Below are 16514 nucleotides of genomic sequence, written 5' to 3'. Positions count from 1 at the left end.
TATGACCCACATGGGGCTTCAGGGCTCAGGGTGTTTCCTAAAAATCTTTGGACACCGTTTGTTCCGGCGCCTGGAATGAGGAAAACAAACATGACCCACATAGGGCCTGCGGGCAGAACCGGTTCAGCTGCTCGGGGAAGGGAAGGAGCGACAGACGGAGGGCCCTGCCCGGTCCCGGAGCCCCGGGAGGCCCAGGCGGAGCAGGAGGCACCGGGATGGGGCTCGGGGGATCCCGGTTCCTCCTCCGGGATATTTGGCTTCTGGCGTGCCCAGGGCCGGCCGGGGACAGCGGGGAGCAGCTCCTCCACGAGCCCCCCCAAGGGGAAGACAGGGTTTAAACCCCGGTGAAGCGGCGGGACGGTCCCGGTTCAGCCGGCCGCGGTCACCGACTGGCCCAGCGCGGAACCACCGGGACGGGCAGCCCGGGACAGAGCCGCGACCCCCGGGCCGACCGCGGAGCTGGGGATGTCCCGCTGGGGATGTCCCGGTGCGGATCCCCGGGGTTAACGGAGAGCTGGGGATGTCCCGGTGCGGATCCCGGGATTAACGGAGAGCTGGGGATGTCCCGGAGCGGATCCCCGGGATTAACGGAGAGCTGGGGATGTCCCGGTGCGGATCCCCGGGGTTAACGGAGAGCTAGGGATATCCAGGGCAGAACGCTCCGCTCGCTCCACCCGGGGGTCTCGGGGCAATGGGGGGGCTCAGCCCCGGGCAGGGGCACTTCCGGCGCGGCAGCCAATCAGCGCTCAGAGCCCCACGTGACCGCCGCCCCGTGACCCGCCAAGATGGCGCTGTCCAGGGCCGCCGCCCGCGGGGGGATCTGGCGCCTCGGCCCCGCCGCCCTGAGCCCCCCTCGGGGGCGGATGGAGCCGCAGATCGCGCTGGGGCTGTGCAGGTGAGCGGGGAGCCCCGCGGGGTAGCCATGCCCCGTTGCACCGGCCGGGACACACCCCGTCAGGGTGAGCCGCTCCCACCGCTGCCCTGACGCTCCCCAAAACACCGACCGTAGTCCAGACCCTTCCAATACTGACCGCAGCCTCCCCGAAATACCGATCACACCGCCCTAACACCGATAGTAGCCGTCACCCTTCTCCAAAACACCCCGCCAGTTTACCCTCCTCGCCCTCTCCCGTTATCCCCGGTTCTGGCCATGTCCCCACACCCTGTTCCCCAGCCCTCGGTGCCCCCCGTTACCACACAACCTTTCCGTTACCGTGCTGCTCTTCCCTGCCCCGTTGCCACCCGTTTCTCTCCGCCCCGATCCCCTCCCCTGCCCGCCACGGCAATTCTGGAATCAACCAGAGCCCCTCAATCCCCCTGGACCCTGATTGATTCCCACCCCACCGGCCCGGGGGGATCCCAGCTCCCTTCCATCTCCCCAGAGGCGTTGGGAGCCCCAAACCCGGCCAGAGCTGACCCGGGGGGCGGGGCACAGGTCCCAGGTGTGTTTCCAGGTGCGCAGGTCCCAGGTGCGTTCCCTCTCCACCCGCGCTGCCTCCCGTGCCCTCGTGGCCGCCGTGGTCGCTGCAGCCCAGCGGGTCAACGCCAGGTTCGAGAGGTACCTGGAGAGGAGCTTCCCCAGGTTCTACGTCCTGCACAGCACCTTCAAAACAGGTGAGTCCCAAGGGAAACACCAAATGGAGGTCCTAGAAAGTTGGGTTCCAACTGAAAGTGGGTCCAAAAAAGTGGGTCTCAAAGAGGGCAGGGGGTTCCAAAAAAGGGTATCCCAATAAATGGATCCTGAATGAGGGGTGCTAATGGGGAAGCCCAAACATCTGGGTCTCAACAAAGTAAGTCTCAAATGGGGAATCTTGGAAGGTGGCTCCTGGGAGGAGGATGCATTTAGCTTCTCCAGGTAGAATGGGGACTGTGGCCTGGGGGGTTTCCTGGGAATCAGTGCCTGAGGGAGTTCTGTCCCTGCAGGAGTCCAGGCGCTCTTTCTGGAAGTGAAGGAGGTCAGCAGGATCAGATCCAAGATGTCCCGGCAGCGGCTGAGCACTCAGCAGCTCCCGTACCGGGAGATGGAGCGGCTGCGCCAGGTGAGCCAGCTGCTCCTGCTCTGCCCCCCTGTGAAAGGGGCTGGGATTCCTCTGGCACACATTCCCTGCCTAAAATCAGGGGTTGGGAGCGCCAGGGTGGGGAATTTTGGGAGTTTGGTGTGGGATGCTGACTCTCTTCCCTCCTTCTGGAGGCAGTTCCGCAGGGATCTGCTCAAGGCCATTCCCATCGGGATCATCGCCATCCCACCCTTTGCCAACTTCCTGGTCATTGTGCTGATGTGAGTACTGGGGTTCCCCCATCCTTGGGGTCCCTGATGCCTAAATTCTGTGGGGTTGGGATTTTTAGAGCCAGGAATCTGGCTGGGCTCTCCCTAAAGACAAACACCTGAATCCTGAGGAGGTGAGTGTTGGATTTGCAGTCTGAGCTCCTGGGGCTGGCATTCCACCTGGAGAAATCGTGGGATCAATTAAAATAATTTAATAAAATAAATAATAATCAGAGAGATCCTCCCTGGGATTTTGCAGTTCTGCTGCCCATCCTGCCCTCCTCCCATGCCCCCAGTGCTCCAAGTCCTGCTTATTGTCCTTACCTGTGACCTCAGCTCAGAGGGGACATGGGGAATGTGGATCTGCTGGAGGACAGGAAGGCTCCACAGAGGGATTGGGCCAGGCTGGATCTGTGGGATGGAGGAGATGAGGCTGATGGGGTGAGGATTGACCAGCCTGGATCCTGCCTTTGGCTCACCATGGAGCATGGAATGTTCCAGGCCAGGGACAGGAGCAGCTAAGGGCTCCCATCCTGGAGGAAAGGAGGCTCAGGGGACCTTCTGGCTCTCCACAATCCCCTGACAGGAGGGTGCAGCCAGGTGAGGGTCAGGCTCTGCTCCCAGGTGAGGGTCAGGCTCTGCTCCCAGGTGACAGGACCAGAGGAAACAGCCTCAGGGGGACGTTGAGGTTGGATTTTAGGGAAAATTCCTCCTGGAAAAGGCAGTCCCATCTTGGCACAGGCTGCCCAGGCCAGGGGGGAATCCCCATGTCTGGAGGGATTTAACAGCTGTGTAGATGTGGCACTTGGGGACATGGTCAGTGGTGGCCTTGCCAGTGCTGGACCTGACAACCTCAGGCTTGTCCATCCTTAACCTCAGGATTTTCCAGGAATGAGGATTCCCTGATTGAATGGGAATTAACCTTTGGGAATGAACACCCACAGCTCCTGGTCAAACTGTGCTGCCCCAGCCCAGGACTTCCCTTGTCCTCTTTCCTCAGCCTGGAATCCACCTGCTCTGCCCTCCCCTATGTTTCATTCCCTCCCTGAATCCTTCTCCTCTCCTCTGCCAGGTATTTCTTCCCCCGGCAGCTCCTGATCCGCTACTTCTGGACGCCCAAGCAGCAGGTGGAGTTCCTGGACGCCTATGACTCCATCCGGAGGGATTCTTACCCCGACGTGGTGCGCAGCTTGGCGCTGGCAGCGAGTTCCCTGCCCCAGCCCGAGCCCCGGCAGCTCCTGCAGCAGCTCTGTGCCCAGGTGTGTCCCCTGCGGTGCCACCACCGCCCCTTGGGCCAGCGGGGATTGTTGTCACCTGTCAGAGGTGTCACCTGCACTCCTTTCAGGTGCAGGAAGGAGCTCAGCCACACCTGGCGCAGCTCCTGGCCGTGAGGAGTTTGTTCTCTGGGTCTCTGCTGGCACTGAACAGTCTCCAGGTGGATCATGTGGTGAGTTCAGCTCAGTCCAGATGCTGACCCATTCAGGTGTGCCCCAAAACCAGTCCAGATGTGCATGAAAAGCTGCACAGGTGCCTTCAGCTCCTGGGTTCATCCCCACACTGTGAGGGGGGCTCAGGTGAGACCCCACCTGCAGTGCTGCCACCAACATTAGAAGGATGTGGAGCTGCTGGGAATGAATCCAGAGGAGGATTTGGGGAAGGAATTCCTCCCTGTGAAGGTGGGAAGGCACTGGGAGGGATTTCCCCATCCTTGGAAGTGTTCAGTGTCATGTTGGACAGGGCTTGGAGCCACCTGGGCAGGTGGAAGTGCCTGAATGGGTCCCACCCCTGTTTTAGGAGGGGTTGGACGTGTCACAGGTGACCTTTTCCTCCCCAGAGAGCCCTGAGCCAGGTGCTGTTCCTGACCCCACACCTACCAGCCTTTCTCCTGCGCCATCGCCTGCGCAGCCACGTCCTGGAGATCCAACACCTGGACCACGCCCTGCTGCACCTGGGCCCGGGGCAGCTCTCTGAGGAGGAGCTCCGAGCGGTGAGAACACCTCAGCACACCTGCCATTGGGCTTGTGTCACCCCAGGTGTCACCAGCATGGCCTTGGGGGTCCCCCAGACCCACGGTGGGCAGGTGGTGTGATGCTGATGTCCATCCTGACTGTGGCCATGTCTCCCCAGGCCTGTTACCTGCGTGGGCTGAACTCCACTCACCTGGGCCAGGCCGAGTGCCGAGCGTGGCTGGAGCAGTGGCTCAGGCTGTCCTGTGAGCTCCAAGGTACCTGCTGGGGTGGGGATGGCACTCAAAACCCTCCTGAGCATCTCTGGGCACAGGGAGTGTCACTCATGGGGAATTCTGGGGGCATGGGGGGACTTTGTCCCCATCTAGGCTGCTGCCCATGTTTGTGCCCAATCACCCACAGGCAGATTTCAGCCCTGAGAAAAGGAAAACAGGAGTGGGGAGGGAAATGTGGGATGAGGAGCTCAGTGTTCCCCCCATGCCTAACCCAGTGCTCCCAATCTGCCAAGTTCCCATCTCAGCTCTCGCAGTCTGCCCAGTGTCCCCAAAACCCACCCAGGGCCCATCCTGTGCCCATCCCAGTGCCCTTCCCATCCCAGTCTGCCCAGTGTCCCCAGAACCCACCCAGGGCCCATCCTGTGCCCATCCCAGTGCCCTTCCCATCCCAGTCTGCCCAGTGTCCCCAAAACCCACCCAGGGCCCACCCTGTGCCCTGCCTAGCTCTCCCAGTCTGCCCAGTGCCCCCCAGTCTCTTACCCTCCTCCTGTGCTCTTCCAGCTTCCGAAGCTTCACTCCTGGCCCACAGCATGGTCCTGCTGTCCCTCAACTACAGCCAGGCCCCAAAGTGACAGCCACGTGCCACTCAGCCCAGCCTGGTGCCCTGACAGATCGTGGAGTGACAGCTGCTTGTCCCTCACCTCAGCCTTGTGCCCCAACCCGGTGATTCCCAGCCTGGTGCTGCCAAAATCCCAGTGTTTCGCTGGGTTTTCCCTTCCTTTGGAGCTGTCAGAGGCCAAGCACAGCCAGGAGAGGTGGCTTCGTTATCCCAGTAATTAACTGCATCCCGTTAATTACGGGAGGGAGCGAGTGGCTCCCTGACCTGGGGATGCTTCCTGTGGGATCTGGTGGATGCTTCCCGTGGGATTTGGTGGCCGTGACTCCGTGCTGGAGAGTTTTCCTGTGTTTCTTTTCTCTACTGAGCAGTCTTAACTTGAACACTCCACCTTCAGAGGTTCAGAAACACCCTCGAGCTCCCCTCAGAGCCTCCCAAATCCTTTTGGGACCTTCCTGAGAGCCTTGTGGGGGTTTTGGGGCTTGGCTGGAGCAGAGGGATGGATGGATGGATATGGGATGGATATGGAATGGATGCAGGATGGATGATGGATGGGGCTGGGAATGCCACTGCTGACTCCAGGGGTGGGAAGGCTCCCCGCTGTGGCCCCCAAATTCAGCCTTCTTGAAGCTTTTTTAGACCTTTTCCCCTGCATTTCCCACTCGGCAGTGGTGGCTCCAGGGACTTCTGGGGGTTAAATCCCACCCTGCATGAGGAATTCCTGCTGGCAAGTGGATTTACCCCAAACTTCGGTGGTTTATTAAAGCCCAAAGGAATTGGTGGCTCTGGTGTCTTTGGGGGCCCTTGCTGGCTCTGTGTACCCCGTGAGGGGACAGGGGGTATGGGGACACCTGGAAAGTGTCCTTTTTGAAGCATATTTGGGGTAAAAAGTGGTAGAACTCATTCTCCTTCCTCACCACTTCCTGCTGGTTTTTGTGAATTGTAGATTCCCTCATGAGGAATTCGCTGGAGGTGGTTTGACTCGTTTTCAGCCACATCTCCCATCTAATTTAACCATTTCTTTTCTTTTTTCACTTATGTATTCCCCTTAAATACAGCGTTATTCAGGAAAAAGAGCAGGCAAGGCAAGAAAAAAAATTAAAATATTGAGGAGAAGCTTTGGATTCACAAAATTTGGGAAAATAAAAATGAAAAATCCAATGGGAGCTGGGAGGAATTTGGGGGGACACCCGGATTTTGGGGAGCATGGGGGCTCAGAAGCACCAGGATCAAACAGGACCTGGTAGTGTGGATTAAATAAAATAAAGATTATATTAAAGGGCAAAAATACCCTTGGGTTGCCCCAGTAAAGTTGAAATCTGACTAAAAGTAGGATAAATTCTGGTAGTTCTTGTGTTTTGGGGAAGCACCATCCACCCCACAGCAGGGGATCCGTGGGGATGAAAAATACGGGAAAATAAGGATTTTGACCCTCAGCCCTGTGTCACCTCTCAGCCCTGTCACCTCTCATTGGGAAAATCAGTGCTATGATCTTCACAAATGACTTGACAGGTGGGAATCTTCACTAATGTCACAGAAATGGGTGTTAATGTTGCAGAAATGGGTGATAATGTCACAGAAATGGGTGATAATGTCGCAGAAATGGGTGTTAATGACTTCGCCAACGACTGGGTCTGAAAGAACCTGTCACGATCTTCAAACCGCACAAGTTTGTTACAGATCCCAGCCGTTTTGACTGGACAGTTTGAAATCCCGAATTTTAGGATAGGAGGACAAATGGGTCTGCGTGAAGTTCATTGCAGAGCCCAAGCGGTCAGAATTTCTGAACTTTGGGAGAAAATGTCGATCAAATGTTCCCCTCCGTGTTCAAGGGGGGAAATACGAGGTAGGCAGTTCGGGAATGCTGTTATCCTGGTACCTCAGCGATTGGGAAAGGAATTTAGGACAAAAGGAAGCTGAATCCTCCAAAACCTCGAGAGACAAAACCCCGCGGCTGTATGGCTTAGTGGATTCTCACTTTATCCGAATAAAATTGCAGGACTCCTCTGTCTCCTTTGTGGACAGTGGCTTTTTGAAGCGTGGCTTTTTCACTCTGTCCCCTGTCACCTCCCAGCCCCTGTCACCTCCCAGCCCTGTGTCACTCAGCCCCGTGTCACCTCTCAGCCCCTGTCACCACATCCTGGCGCCAACGGTGGGGGCGGGGGTGAGATGCCACCCCGATCCCTTGTGCCTGCCGGTGACAAGAGCGGGGTCGCGCTGTCCCCAGGCTCGGTGACAATGCTGCCGGGGTGGCGGTGGCGCCGGGCCAGCCCGGCCGTGTCCCTCCGTGCCCTGTACAGTTACCGGTACCGGGCGGACGACGGGCGACAAGTGGCCATGGCCGAGGGGGAGAGGCTGCTGCTGCTCCGCAGGGCCACCCCGGACTGGTGGCAGGTGAGGCGACCTGGGGACCCTCCCTGGGCGCGGCCCTTCTTCGTCCCCGCCGCCTACGTGGCTGAGGAAGACTCCGGTAATAGCGAAACCCAGAGACCCACTGGTGAGCGGGGCGGGGGGCTGGGGGGGTCTGGGGTGGCAGGGGAATGGGGCTGGGGGACACTGGGGGTCAGGGTGGGGGACACAGCGCTGAGGGTGCTGGGCTGGGGGTACATTGGGTCTGGGGGTCTCTTTGGGGGCACAGAGATCGGAGATGCCCGTGAGGGACGCAAAGGGCTGGAGTGTCACAGGCTGGCTGGCACGGGGAGCAATGGGGACACACTGGGGACACACTGGGGACACCGGAGCTGGCACCGAGGAGAGTGGGGACTCTGTGCGCCCAACCTGCTGCACGGAGGATTATTTTGGGTGGGTGGGTGCACTTCTCTTTGCCCCCAGGCCTGCGGAGCCCTAGCGCTGCTCACGGGAGGAGCTCTGTGTGTCCCCGCAGGTCCCCCCCGTGCCGTGACAAATGGGGACACCACTTCCCCCCCTCGGTGCCAACCCCAGCAGGACACCGGGGTGAGTGGGTGACACCCAGGACACCCTGTGCCCCCTCCTTGGCACCCTCCTTCCCCCAGCCCTGCACCCCATGTCCCTCCTGCACCCCAATCGCCCCAAAACCCGAACTTCACCCCCCGCCGCCGTTTTCCGCTCTCCGGGGCAGCGGAGGAAGTCGGGGGTGGGGAGGGAAATGGGGAGGGGGAGATGGGCGGCAGCGGGCGGGGGGGGCAGGGCGGGGGGGCATTGGGGGATATGGGGTGGGGGGCAGGACAAGGGGGGCACAGGGGGCTGGGGGTCATCCTGCCCTGCCCAGGTGTGATTCACCCAAGGGAGCCCAGAGACACTTCAGAGACAGTCAGAGAAGTGGTTATTTGCTTTTATTCGGTGCACCGGCTGTGGGGGATTCACTCCTCCAAACACACACACCGGGCACTTCCAACAACCCAATATTATAGGTAAAATTCATAAATATTCATCACATTTCCCGGGATAGGAGTGGTTATGCAAATCATTTCTCAGCAGCGGTTTCTGTGCTGGTTTCAAACCGATTCTTGTCCCTTTTATCTGGATAAGATCAAGGGAATCCCGTTTTTCTAGGTTTTATAATTCCCATATTCTGTCTCTCAATAGTCAACCTGAGTTACCTGCTGATTGCCCCTTTCTCAGGTGTTCCCCCCGCGGTCCGCAGGGATCTCCCCCAGGGCGGAGGGGAGGCAGCGAGCATCCCCCCCCGTGCCGGCAGGGCCCCCCCTGCAGGTTTTGGGGTCCTGGGAGCGACACCGCGACCCCGAGAGCGGCCGCTGCTTCTTCTACAGCCCCGAGAGCGGCAGGAGCTCCTGGAAACCCCCGCGGCGGCCCCGGGAGCGGCTGGGCAGCGGGGTGGGGGCGACAGAGCCGGGTGGGTACCGGGGGCAGGGGGAACTCTGCCAGGCTCCCCCCAGGGAGGTCTGCACCCCCAGCCCACCCGTGTCTGCCCCCCCAGCCCACCCATGGCCCCACCAGACCCCCCCTCGTGTTTCCCTTGCCCCACATTGTGCCCCAAAGTCCCCCTTTTGCCCTCCACTCCTCGATTCTCCCAAATTCCCCCCAATATCTCCTTTCCCCATCCTGCCTGGAGACTGAGCTGGAGAATGGGGTGGAAATGGCACGGGTGGGTCATGGGGAGCCCTGGGGAGGGTTGGGGGGTTTCCACACTGTCCTCCCCCCAGCAGGTGACCCCTGGCTGGACCCTCGGCCACTACAGCCCTGAGGAGCGAGGAGCTGCAGCCCCAGCCGTGAGTGGAGATGCTGAGACACTCGGGGTGTCCTGGGGACACGGGGTGACATGGCAGGGAGCAGCAGGAGGGCTGTGAGGGAATTTGGGGTGCTGTGGAGGGTCTGGGGGAACTGTGAGGGAGTGTTGGAAATTGTATCTTGCCTAATGATTTTTTTTGAATTCATGATTTTAATTAACTTTTCTAATTAATTGCTTTAATTATACATAAGCAGTGGATTAGTCTTAAGCACTGTAATTTCTGCTTTAGCCAGCAATTAACCACCTGGTAACTGTCAGATAATAGTTCTCAATCAAATTTCTTTAAGATATTTTGCTTAAAGAAATGTCCAGCAGGATTATAACCACATAGCTCACCAGCTGAAACCAGGGATGAAATAATAACCCTTTTTTTTCTAGCACAGGTAGTGAAAACGAAAAAATCAGTAATAGACACAGTGGTGATGAACTTGAGGGGAGAATACATCATACACTTGATGGCAAATCCCTCGTGGATCCTGCAGGTTTTAGGCAGGAAATGGGAAATAATTACATCTGTTATTTTCCAGTTCTTTAGACACCCACACTGCCTCCTTAGGTTATGAACAGAAATAATTTGCTGTTGTCCTGGTTTCTGCCAGGACAGATTACTTTTTTTAAAGTAGCTGGGAGGGACTGAGGCCTGAATGTTTTTGGATATCACCTAACCCACCACAGCCTTAATTGGAGCCCAAAATAGGACAACTTTCTGCACTATTTCTCCTGTTCATATGCATTATCTGAAGATTCCCTGCAGTATAAAAAACCTGGTGGTTCCTTATTTACAAAATCTTTATTACTGCTCTAAATCTTGTTAGTGTGACAGCAGAAAGCCCCTGGCTGACAAGAAAAAAAAAATTAAGAGATATTTGTATTGATGCTTTGCTGAAAGAGGCAATCCACCTGCTCCACCATGTATCTCTTTTTTTCTCCTTTTAGCACAGATTCCATCACCTCAGACACCAAGAATTTCTCTTCAGGTGTTTCCCACATCCTTCTTTATCCTCTTGCATAGTTTGTGGAGCATGGACGGTACAAGAGGTATATTTACATCAGGATAAATATTGACTTTCTTTCCGTGGCTCAGTTCCAGAGCCCAGCTGGGGACACCTGGTTGGGTGAGATGTTCCTGGGCAGGAGATCTCCTGGAATCCTTCCAACAGTACAAAGCTCCACCTGTGCCTCACATGGTGGTGAATTTCAGGGATCTGGACTGCTGGAAAAAACTTGTTCACTGGTTAAAAAGCACTCAGGAAGCAGTTCTTCTCTACTTTATTTTTTATTATTTCTCTTAAAAATCGTTAATAAAATGGAAGAAGTTACAATGGTTAAGTATCTCTGCAGTTCTTCAATATAATTTCCCAAGCAAAAAAGAGAACAGAAAGCAGCAAAAAGAAACTTTGTCTATAAAACCATCTAAATCCACCCCCAAAGCCCCTCCTAAATCCATTTTATCTAATCTAAATTAATTTTATCTAATCTCATTTGTCATCTATAATCTATGATTTAACATCTAGCATCTCTAACAGAGTCATTGCCTGAGAGCCACAAGGTCTCTGAAGCCACTTGGGCTTCTCAGAGCCTGTCCAGAGCTGGGTGGGGACATGGCACAGGGACAGGGACAGTCCCCTGGCATTCGGACCTTGTCACCCCCAGCAAGTCCCTGCAGGGCCAAGGAAGGTTCTTTCCAAGGCTCTTCTCTACTTGGTTTTCTCTATTGTATCACTTAAAATTTTTTACTAAAATTAAACAAGTGGCAAAGTATCTGTGCAGTTCTCCAACATCATTGCCCAAGGAAAATACAGGACAGAATGAAGTAAAAAGAAACCTCATAGCTTAAACCATCTACAACGACTCCCAAAGCCCCTCCTAAATCCACCTCGTATAATATAATATAATAAATATAATATAATATAATATAATATAATATAATATAATAAATATAATATATAATATATAATATAATATAAGATAAGATATAATATAATATATGATATGATATAATATAATATAATAATATAATATAATATAATATAATATATAATGTAATATCATCTATCTATCATCTACCATCTACCATCTATGCTCCCTAGCAGATTCTTAACTGAAATGGGTCAGAAAGTCCCAGTCCATGCCATCCCCCTCCGGAAAAGCAGCCTGGATGTTTTCAGCCCCCTGCTCCGGAGGGATGCAGCCGCAGAGGTTCTCTCTCATCTCCTCACTCCAGCCCTGCTCCAGGAAAGCTGTGGCCATGAGGGTTTCATCGGCGTGGCTGTTGAGCAGAGCTTCCCAGTCGGTGTCACCCTTCAGCTCGGTCAGCTCGCTCTGCTCCTCCTGGCTGCCCGAGGCGAAGCTGCAAAGCCAAGACGCCTCATCCACTGCCGTGGGCTTGGGCTGCTGGCCTCCTTCGCTCCCCACGGCGTTCCAGTCGTGGCTCTTTCCGAACTCCTCAAACTCCTGCAGCAGCTGCTGCAGCTCCGTGCTCAGCTCCAGGTTGTGCAGGGAGCCGAGGCTGCTCTGAGCTTCTCGCTGGGGTGTTTTGGTGGAGGCTGGCTGGACGTGCTGGGCGAGTGTCCTGCGCTCTCGGCAGGCGTTGCTCTTGAGCCGCTCGGCATAGCGAGGGTGAAGCTTCCAAAAGGCGCCTCTGCCCGGCTCGCCCTTCTGCCGCGGCACCTTGATGAAGCGCTTGTTGATGCACAGGTTGTGCCGGATGGAGCTCTAGGTGCAAAAGAGAACAAAGCCCGGGGATGAATGTTTGTCTGCTGGTGCGGGAGGGATTGAAATGTGGGGGGAGTCTGGTGCAAAAAGCACATTTTTCAGGGAGTCGCTTTGGGAAATGAAAGCAGAAAGGCAAGGTCAAGACATCTCAGGCTGCTGCAGAAAATGCTCTGAATCCCTGAGTGTTCCTGGAGTGTGGTGAATAACCCGAGAGAAAGGAAAGTCATTTGTTGGGGAAATAGCCCAGGGCTGGGGGGCTCCCAGAATGAAAGCCAGAGCAGCCAACTCCTCCTTTCTAAGTGCTCCCCTAGTTGCCAGAGCCCAGGGGAGGCTGGGGGAGCCAGGTGGCCCTGAGAGGGAGCAGCAGGTCCAGAGGCAGGAGCCAAGCACTCTGCGCTGCTGGGAAAGCAGCAGCAGCAGCAGCACTAGTGCTCAGCACCTGCCCAGCCAGGGACTTGTCCAGCAAGCAGCATCTCCATCCCTCCTGTCCTGGGCTTGGAGCTCAGCACGCAGGGATACTCGACCTGGTGACCTCTGAATGTCTGCTCAGCCCTGACCGAGGGACTTGGGAGCTCACAGGAGCTCCAGAAATGTAGGGAACGAGAGGCCAAGAGGACCTCAGGGGTTGGGAACACAACAGGCACCTCCTAAATCCCAAACTGACCCCAGGCTCTTCCCCTCCTCCAGGTTGTTTGTGCTCAGCCGTGCTCTTTGGTGGTGCAGCCCTTCCCCAGCAGCTGCCGGTGCTGCTCTGCTGCCAGTGGCACCCAGCACGGCCAGGAGAGGCTGCCTGGCAGGGTGGAGGCTGTGGAAAGTCCTGGGCATCTCAAAGAGGCTCCAAATATCCTCCTACCTGCCAGGCGGGATCAGCAGGGCGGAAGTAGGCGAAGTTGTCACTGATCCACTTGCAGATGGCCGCCAGGGTGATTTTGGGCTTCTTGCTGGCTTCCATGGCCATGCAGATGAGGGTGGCGTAGGAGTAGGGCGGCTTGAGGTCCGGGTTGGTCTTGTAGTCGATGTCCCCCGCGGGCTGCTGAGCCCCAGCATGGTGCAAACTCATGGTTGTGCTGGTGGAGGCTGTGCGGGGAATGTCGATGTAGTGGCAGAGCTCCTGGGCGGTCAGGGGAAAGCCTGGGCACTGGAAGTCCACCAGGCTGACCAGGTTCTCCCAGATGCTGCAGCGATCCTCGGGGTCGTGGCACAGCGGAGGCAAGCCGATGTGGGCGCCTGTGAGCTCAGCCAGCCACAGCAGGTCTGGTTTGTCCCCATGCTGCTCTTCCTCGCTGCTGCTCGGCTGTCCCTGAGCTCTGAGCACGGCGCTGGAGCACACCATGCCTCGGTGTCTGGTGTTCACGTGAAGGGGAGGAAATGGATGGGGCAGAGGCTGCGAGGAGATCAGGGTTGAGGTTCTGCTGCAGCTGGGCAGGGCTGGGCATGGGTGATGCCAGTGCTGCTGGCTGAGCCTCATCCCTGGGCAGTGCTAGGCACGGGAGCAGCAACAATGCCTTCCCTGAGGGTTTTTAGCAGCCCTGAGCCTCGGGGAAATTCCCTCTGTGCCCCATTGCTGCCCAAACCCAGCTGGGCTGGCACTGCCCAGCAAGCTTTGGGCCACAGAAAGAATGAAAGAAACACCATCCCATTCTGGCCTTTAAACAACCCGCGTCCTGTCCTGCCATCCCACCAAGCAAGGCTGTTTCTCCCACCTGCCACGAGCAGCAGGACAAGCTCTCTGTGTCCAACACCTCGACCCAAAAGACCTGAAAGACGTTCTCTACCCTGTTCCATCCCCATCCCTATCCCCATGCCATGCCATGCCATGCCATGCCATGCCATGCCATGCCATGCCATCCCATCCCATCCCATCCCATCCTGCCCTATCCCGGCCACCAACTTCCCTGGGTTTGATGTTATTTGTTTGCTATTTCTCCCTTGCCCTGGTCCCCAAAACGAGCCCGCAGCAGTAATGGTCACAGGGACTCACCCCAAACGCAGCGTCCCTCTGAGCAAGCCGGCAGCCTCAGGCTTTGGCGAGTGCCGGGCAGGGGATGCAGCGCTGCCTCCGACGCCAGATAGCAAATGCGGAATTCGGGCGTGGATTTTGGTCCAGCGGACAGAGAGAACAGCGAGATGCAGAGCGCCCGTGGGGTTGCGCGGCCGCTGTGGCTCTGGCGGGGCTCGGGCGGCGGCAGCGCTGCGGAACCCTCGGCTCGAGGGCTGCGCGGCCGTTTGGAGCGGAGAGCTCGCGGTGAGCTCCCGGGAAACAAACGGGTATTTCTTCCAAACAAACGGGCAAACGGGCTGTTTGGCCGCAGCCGAGGCTCGGGGCGGCGGCGGCTGCTCGGGTGCCTGGGGCAGAGGGTCAGCAGCCGTTGCCGGTCAGCTCGCTCTGCGGCCGCAGGGAGGGAGCTGCGGGATCCCCCAAGCGCTCCATTCCTCATTCCATCGCTCTCTGCAGCTCTCGGCAGCTTCGCTTCTGGCCATGAGGCGCCCAGAGCCCTGAGGGCAAAGCTGAAGTGGGGCTGGCAGAGCCTCGAATTAAAGGTTGGGCTCTGCTCTTGTTGGATTCACAAGATCACAGCCATTGGTTTGGGAGAGAAATCCCTCACTGAGCCCTGAGCCCCCCTGCCCTCCCCAAGGGTCTACCCGAGCCTGCTGCTTTATTCCTGCCTTTTGAGATGGGCTCATAGCTCCTCTCGTTGGCAAAGAAACCACTTTTGGATCCACACCTTGGGTGGTCGTGGTGAATTTAAGGCCTTTTCCTCGTAGACACTTCTATCGGCTGGAGCTCTGGAACTTTTACAGTAGGAATGAAAAGCCAAGCTGTTGAGCTTTTTCTCCTGATACCTTCTGTGTCTCAGCATTCCCTGGGGCCGTTCAGGTTGGATCCTGATTTTGTGAGACTGAAGGTTCATGAGGAGCTGAGAAAGAAAGTGCAAATACCAGGGCTGGTGGTGCAGCTCGATGGGTGCAGCTGACATTGGAGTCAGCAACAACTTTCTCAGCTGGCACTTTTCTGAGCTGTGTTTCTGCCAGATGTTTTCAAGTTTGTAGCCGGACTGAGACAATGAAAAAATTTATTAGGAGTTCTTGTGTCCTCTTGAGTGTGGTGCAAATAAGATTTTGTAGTTGGAAAGGGAAGGTCAGCGCAATCTTTCTGTCCTGAAAGGCAGAAAACAGTGGATTCGCGAGCAGTGAGGTTTTCAGCTTGGTTGCTCGCGTTGGGTGATTCGGAGACATGCGAGATGCGTTTGCTTCCTTTGCAAGTCCGCAGCGGCATCGTGTGGTGGTTTAATGAGCACTGACAGTGCCCAGGAAAAAGCCAAGCGTTTTCTGGCTCAGCCAGAATGTCAGTGCTCATCAAACCACCACACGATGCCGCTGCGGACTGTTTTCTGCCTTTCAGGACAGACAGATTGCGCTTGAAAAGATGGAAACAATCACACAGAGCTCTCTCTTTTGTTCTTGCCCAGCTGCCAAGAGACTTGCCTGGGGCAGATTCCCCAAGCCTAGGCAGCACAAGGCAGAAGCCCTCTTTTATTCCTCTCCGGGTGTTGGCGAATCTCATAATACCTTTTTGGCCACAGTTGCTGTGGTAACTAATGTTTTTGGAGCAGGGGAGGATGTTTCTTAGAATTTTTTCCCCCTCTCTTTCTCACTGTCTCTGCCTGGGAAAATCATGCTGGGAAAATCATGCTGGGAAAATCAGAACCTCTTTTCTCCACAAATTCCAGCTGCTGGCCGAGGTCCAGCTGCCACCCCTAGGACAGCCCCTGTCAGGTGCAACCTGGCAGACCTGGCTCTTAGTTTTGGACCCAAAAAAAGAGTTTTTCCTGGTTTTTGTTTTGTCCCTGTTTCCCTCTGGTTGTTGTTTGGGGGAAGACAGAGTTCTGTCAGGAGAAGTCAAGCTGGGGGATGGATGAGCAAGGCAATGGAGTGGCAGGAAGGGCAAGAGAAGAACCCAGAGGGGTTGTGTGGGAAAATGCCTGGGGACCCTGTGGGTAGGTAGCAATTAGAGCAAACTGAGGAGGGATATTAGCATTTTAATAGGAGTTAAAACAGTATAGAGATTATAGGGTAGAAGGCAGTTGCTGCTCCCTGGATGAAATGCAGTTGGCAGGACGTGATGCCTATTCCACGATGATTCCCCATCCACAGACACCTGCTGGGGGATGGAATGGAGGGTGGAGAGGAGTGGAGACACCACGGATGGGCTCTGTGGGAATCCTTGCAGGGAGGGGAACTCGATGATGCTTTGCAGCTGATAAACCACACAGGACCTGTCAGCCACTGGAGATAGGGGGAGATGTGCTGACACAGAGCCAGCAAGTGTGGTGAAATAAATCCCTCCTTGGAGGACCGTGCTTCATTAAAGCCTAAGAATAATATTAATGCACCCCTTGATCCCAAAGTTCCCCATCTCTGAGGTACAACCACCCCTCACCAGGCATGGCCTCTGTGTTCTTTTTGGTGTTATTTTTAAAAGTGAAGGGAGAGAATTTTACAC

The 16514-nt window shown here is 56.1% G+C and overlaps 3 protein-coding genes across 5 annotated transcripts; 2 read left to right on the top strand and 1 right to left on the bottom strand.

Moving 5' to 3' along the window:
- The first annotated feature begins 666 nt into the window (after window positions 1-666).
- On the top strand, window positions 667-7075 carry LOC146425937 (LETM1 domain-containing protein 1-like). Its single transcript, XM_085041018.1, has 9 exons — window positions 667-895; window positions 1436-1614; window positions 1924-2039; window positions 2196-2278; window positions 3339-3525; window positions 3612-3713; window positions 4101-4253; window positions 4394-4490; window positions 5010-7075. The coding sequence occupies exons 1-9, from the start codon at window positions 786-788 to the stop codon at window positions 5078-5080; spliced, it is 1098 nt and encodes a 365-aa protein (XP_084897144.1). The 5' UTR covers window positions 667-785; the 3' UTR covers window positions 5081-7075.
- Window positions 7076-7239: 164 nt separating this feature from the next.
- Window positions 7240-10624, top strand: LOC146425936 (rho GTPase-activating protein 9-like). 3 transcript variants are annotated; one of them, XM_085041045.1, is made up of 5 exons: window positions 7240-7561; window positions 7949-8019; window positions 8668-8899; window positions 9213-9275; window positions 10232-10624. In XM_085041045.1, exons 1-4 carry the CDS (start codon window positions 7303-7305, stop codon window positions 9248-9250), a joined length of 600 nt encoding a protein of 199 aa, XP_084897171.1. In that variant the 5' UTR covers window positions 7240-7302; the 3' UTR covers window positions 9251-9275; window positions 10232-10624. The 3 variants fall into 3 exon arrangements, 2 of the variants coding, with proteins under 2 accessions (XP_084897171.1, XP_084897170.1); XM_085041044.1 differs by having other exon boundaries at window positions 9210-9275; XR_014846329.1 differs by having other exon boundaries at window positions 8668-9275.
- A 768-nt stretch (window positions 10625-11392) lies between these two features.
- Window positions 11393-14205, bottom strand: LOC146425935 (forkhead box protein J1-like). The gene is made up of 3 exons (XM_085041092.1): window positions 13992-14205; window positions 12864-13394; window positions 11393-12010 (listed from the first exon to the last, which is right to left on the bottom strand). The coding sequence occupies exons 2-3, from the start codon at window positions 13341-13343 to the stop codon at window positions 11393-11395; spliced, it is 1098 nt and encodes a 365-aa protein (XP_084897218.1). The 5' UTR covers window positions 13344-13394; window positions 13992-14205.
- Window positions 14206-16514: the final 2309 nt, after the last annotated feature.

Source organism: Lichenostomus cassidix, chromosome 29 (genome assembly GCF_008360975.1).
Source record: "Lichenostomus cassidix isolate B80296 chromosome 29, HeHo_3.0, whole genome shotgun sequence".
NCBI classification, from domain to species: Eukaryota; Metazoa; Chordata; class Aves; order Passeriformes; family Meliphagidae; genus Lichenostomus; species Lichenostomus cassidix.
This window is presented reverse-complemented; position numbering and strand designations above follow the sequence as displayed.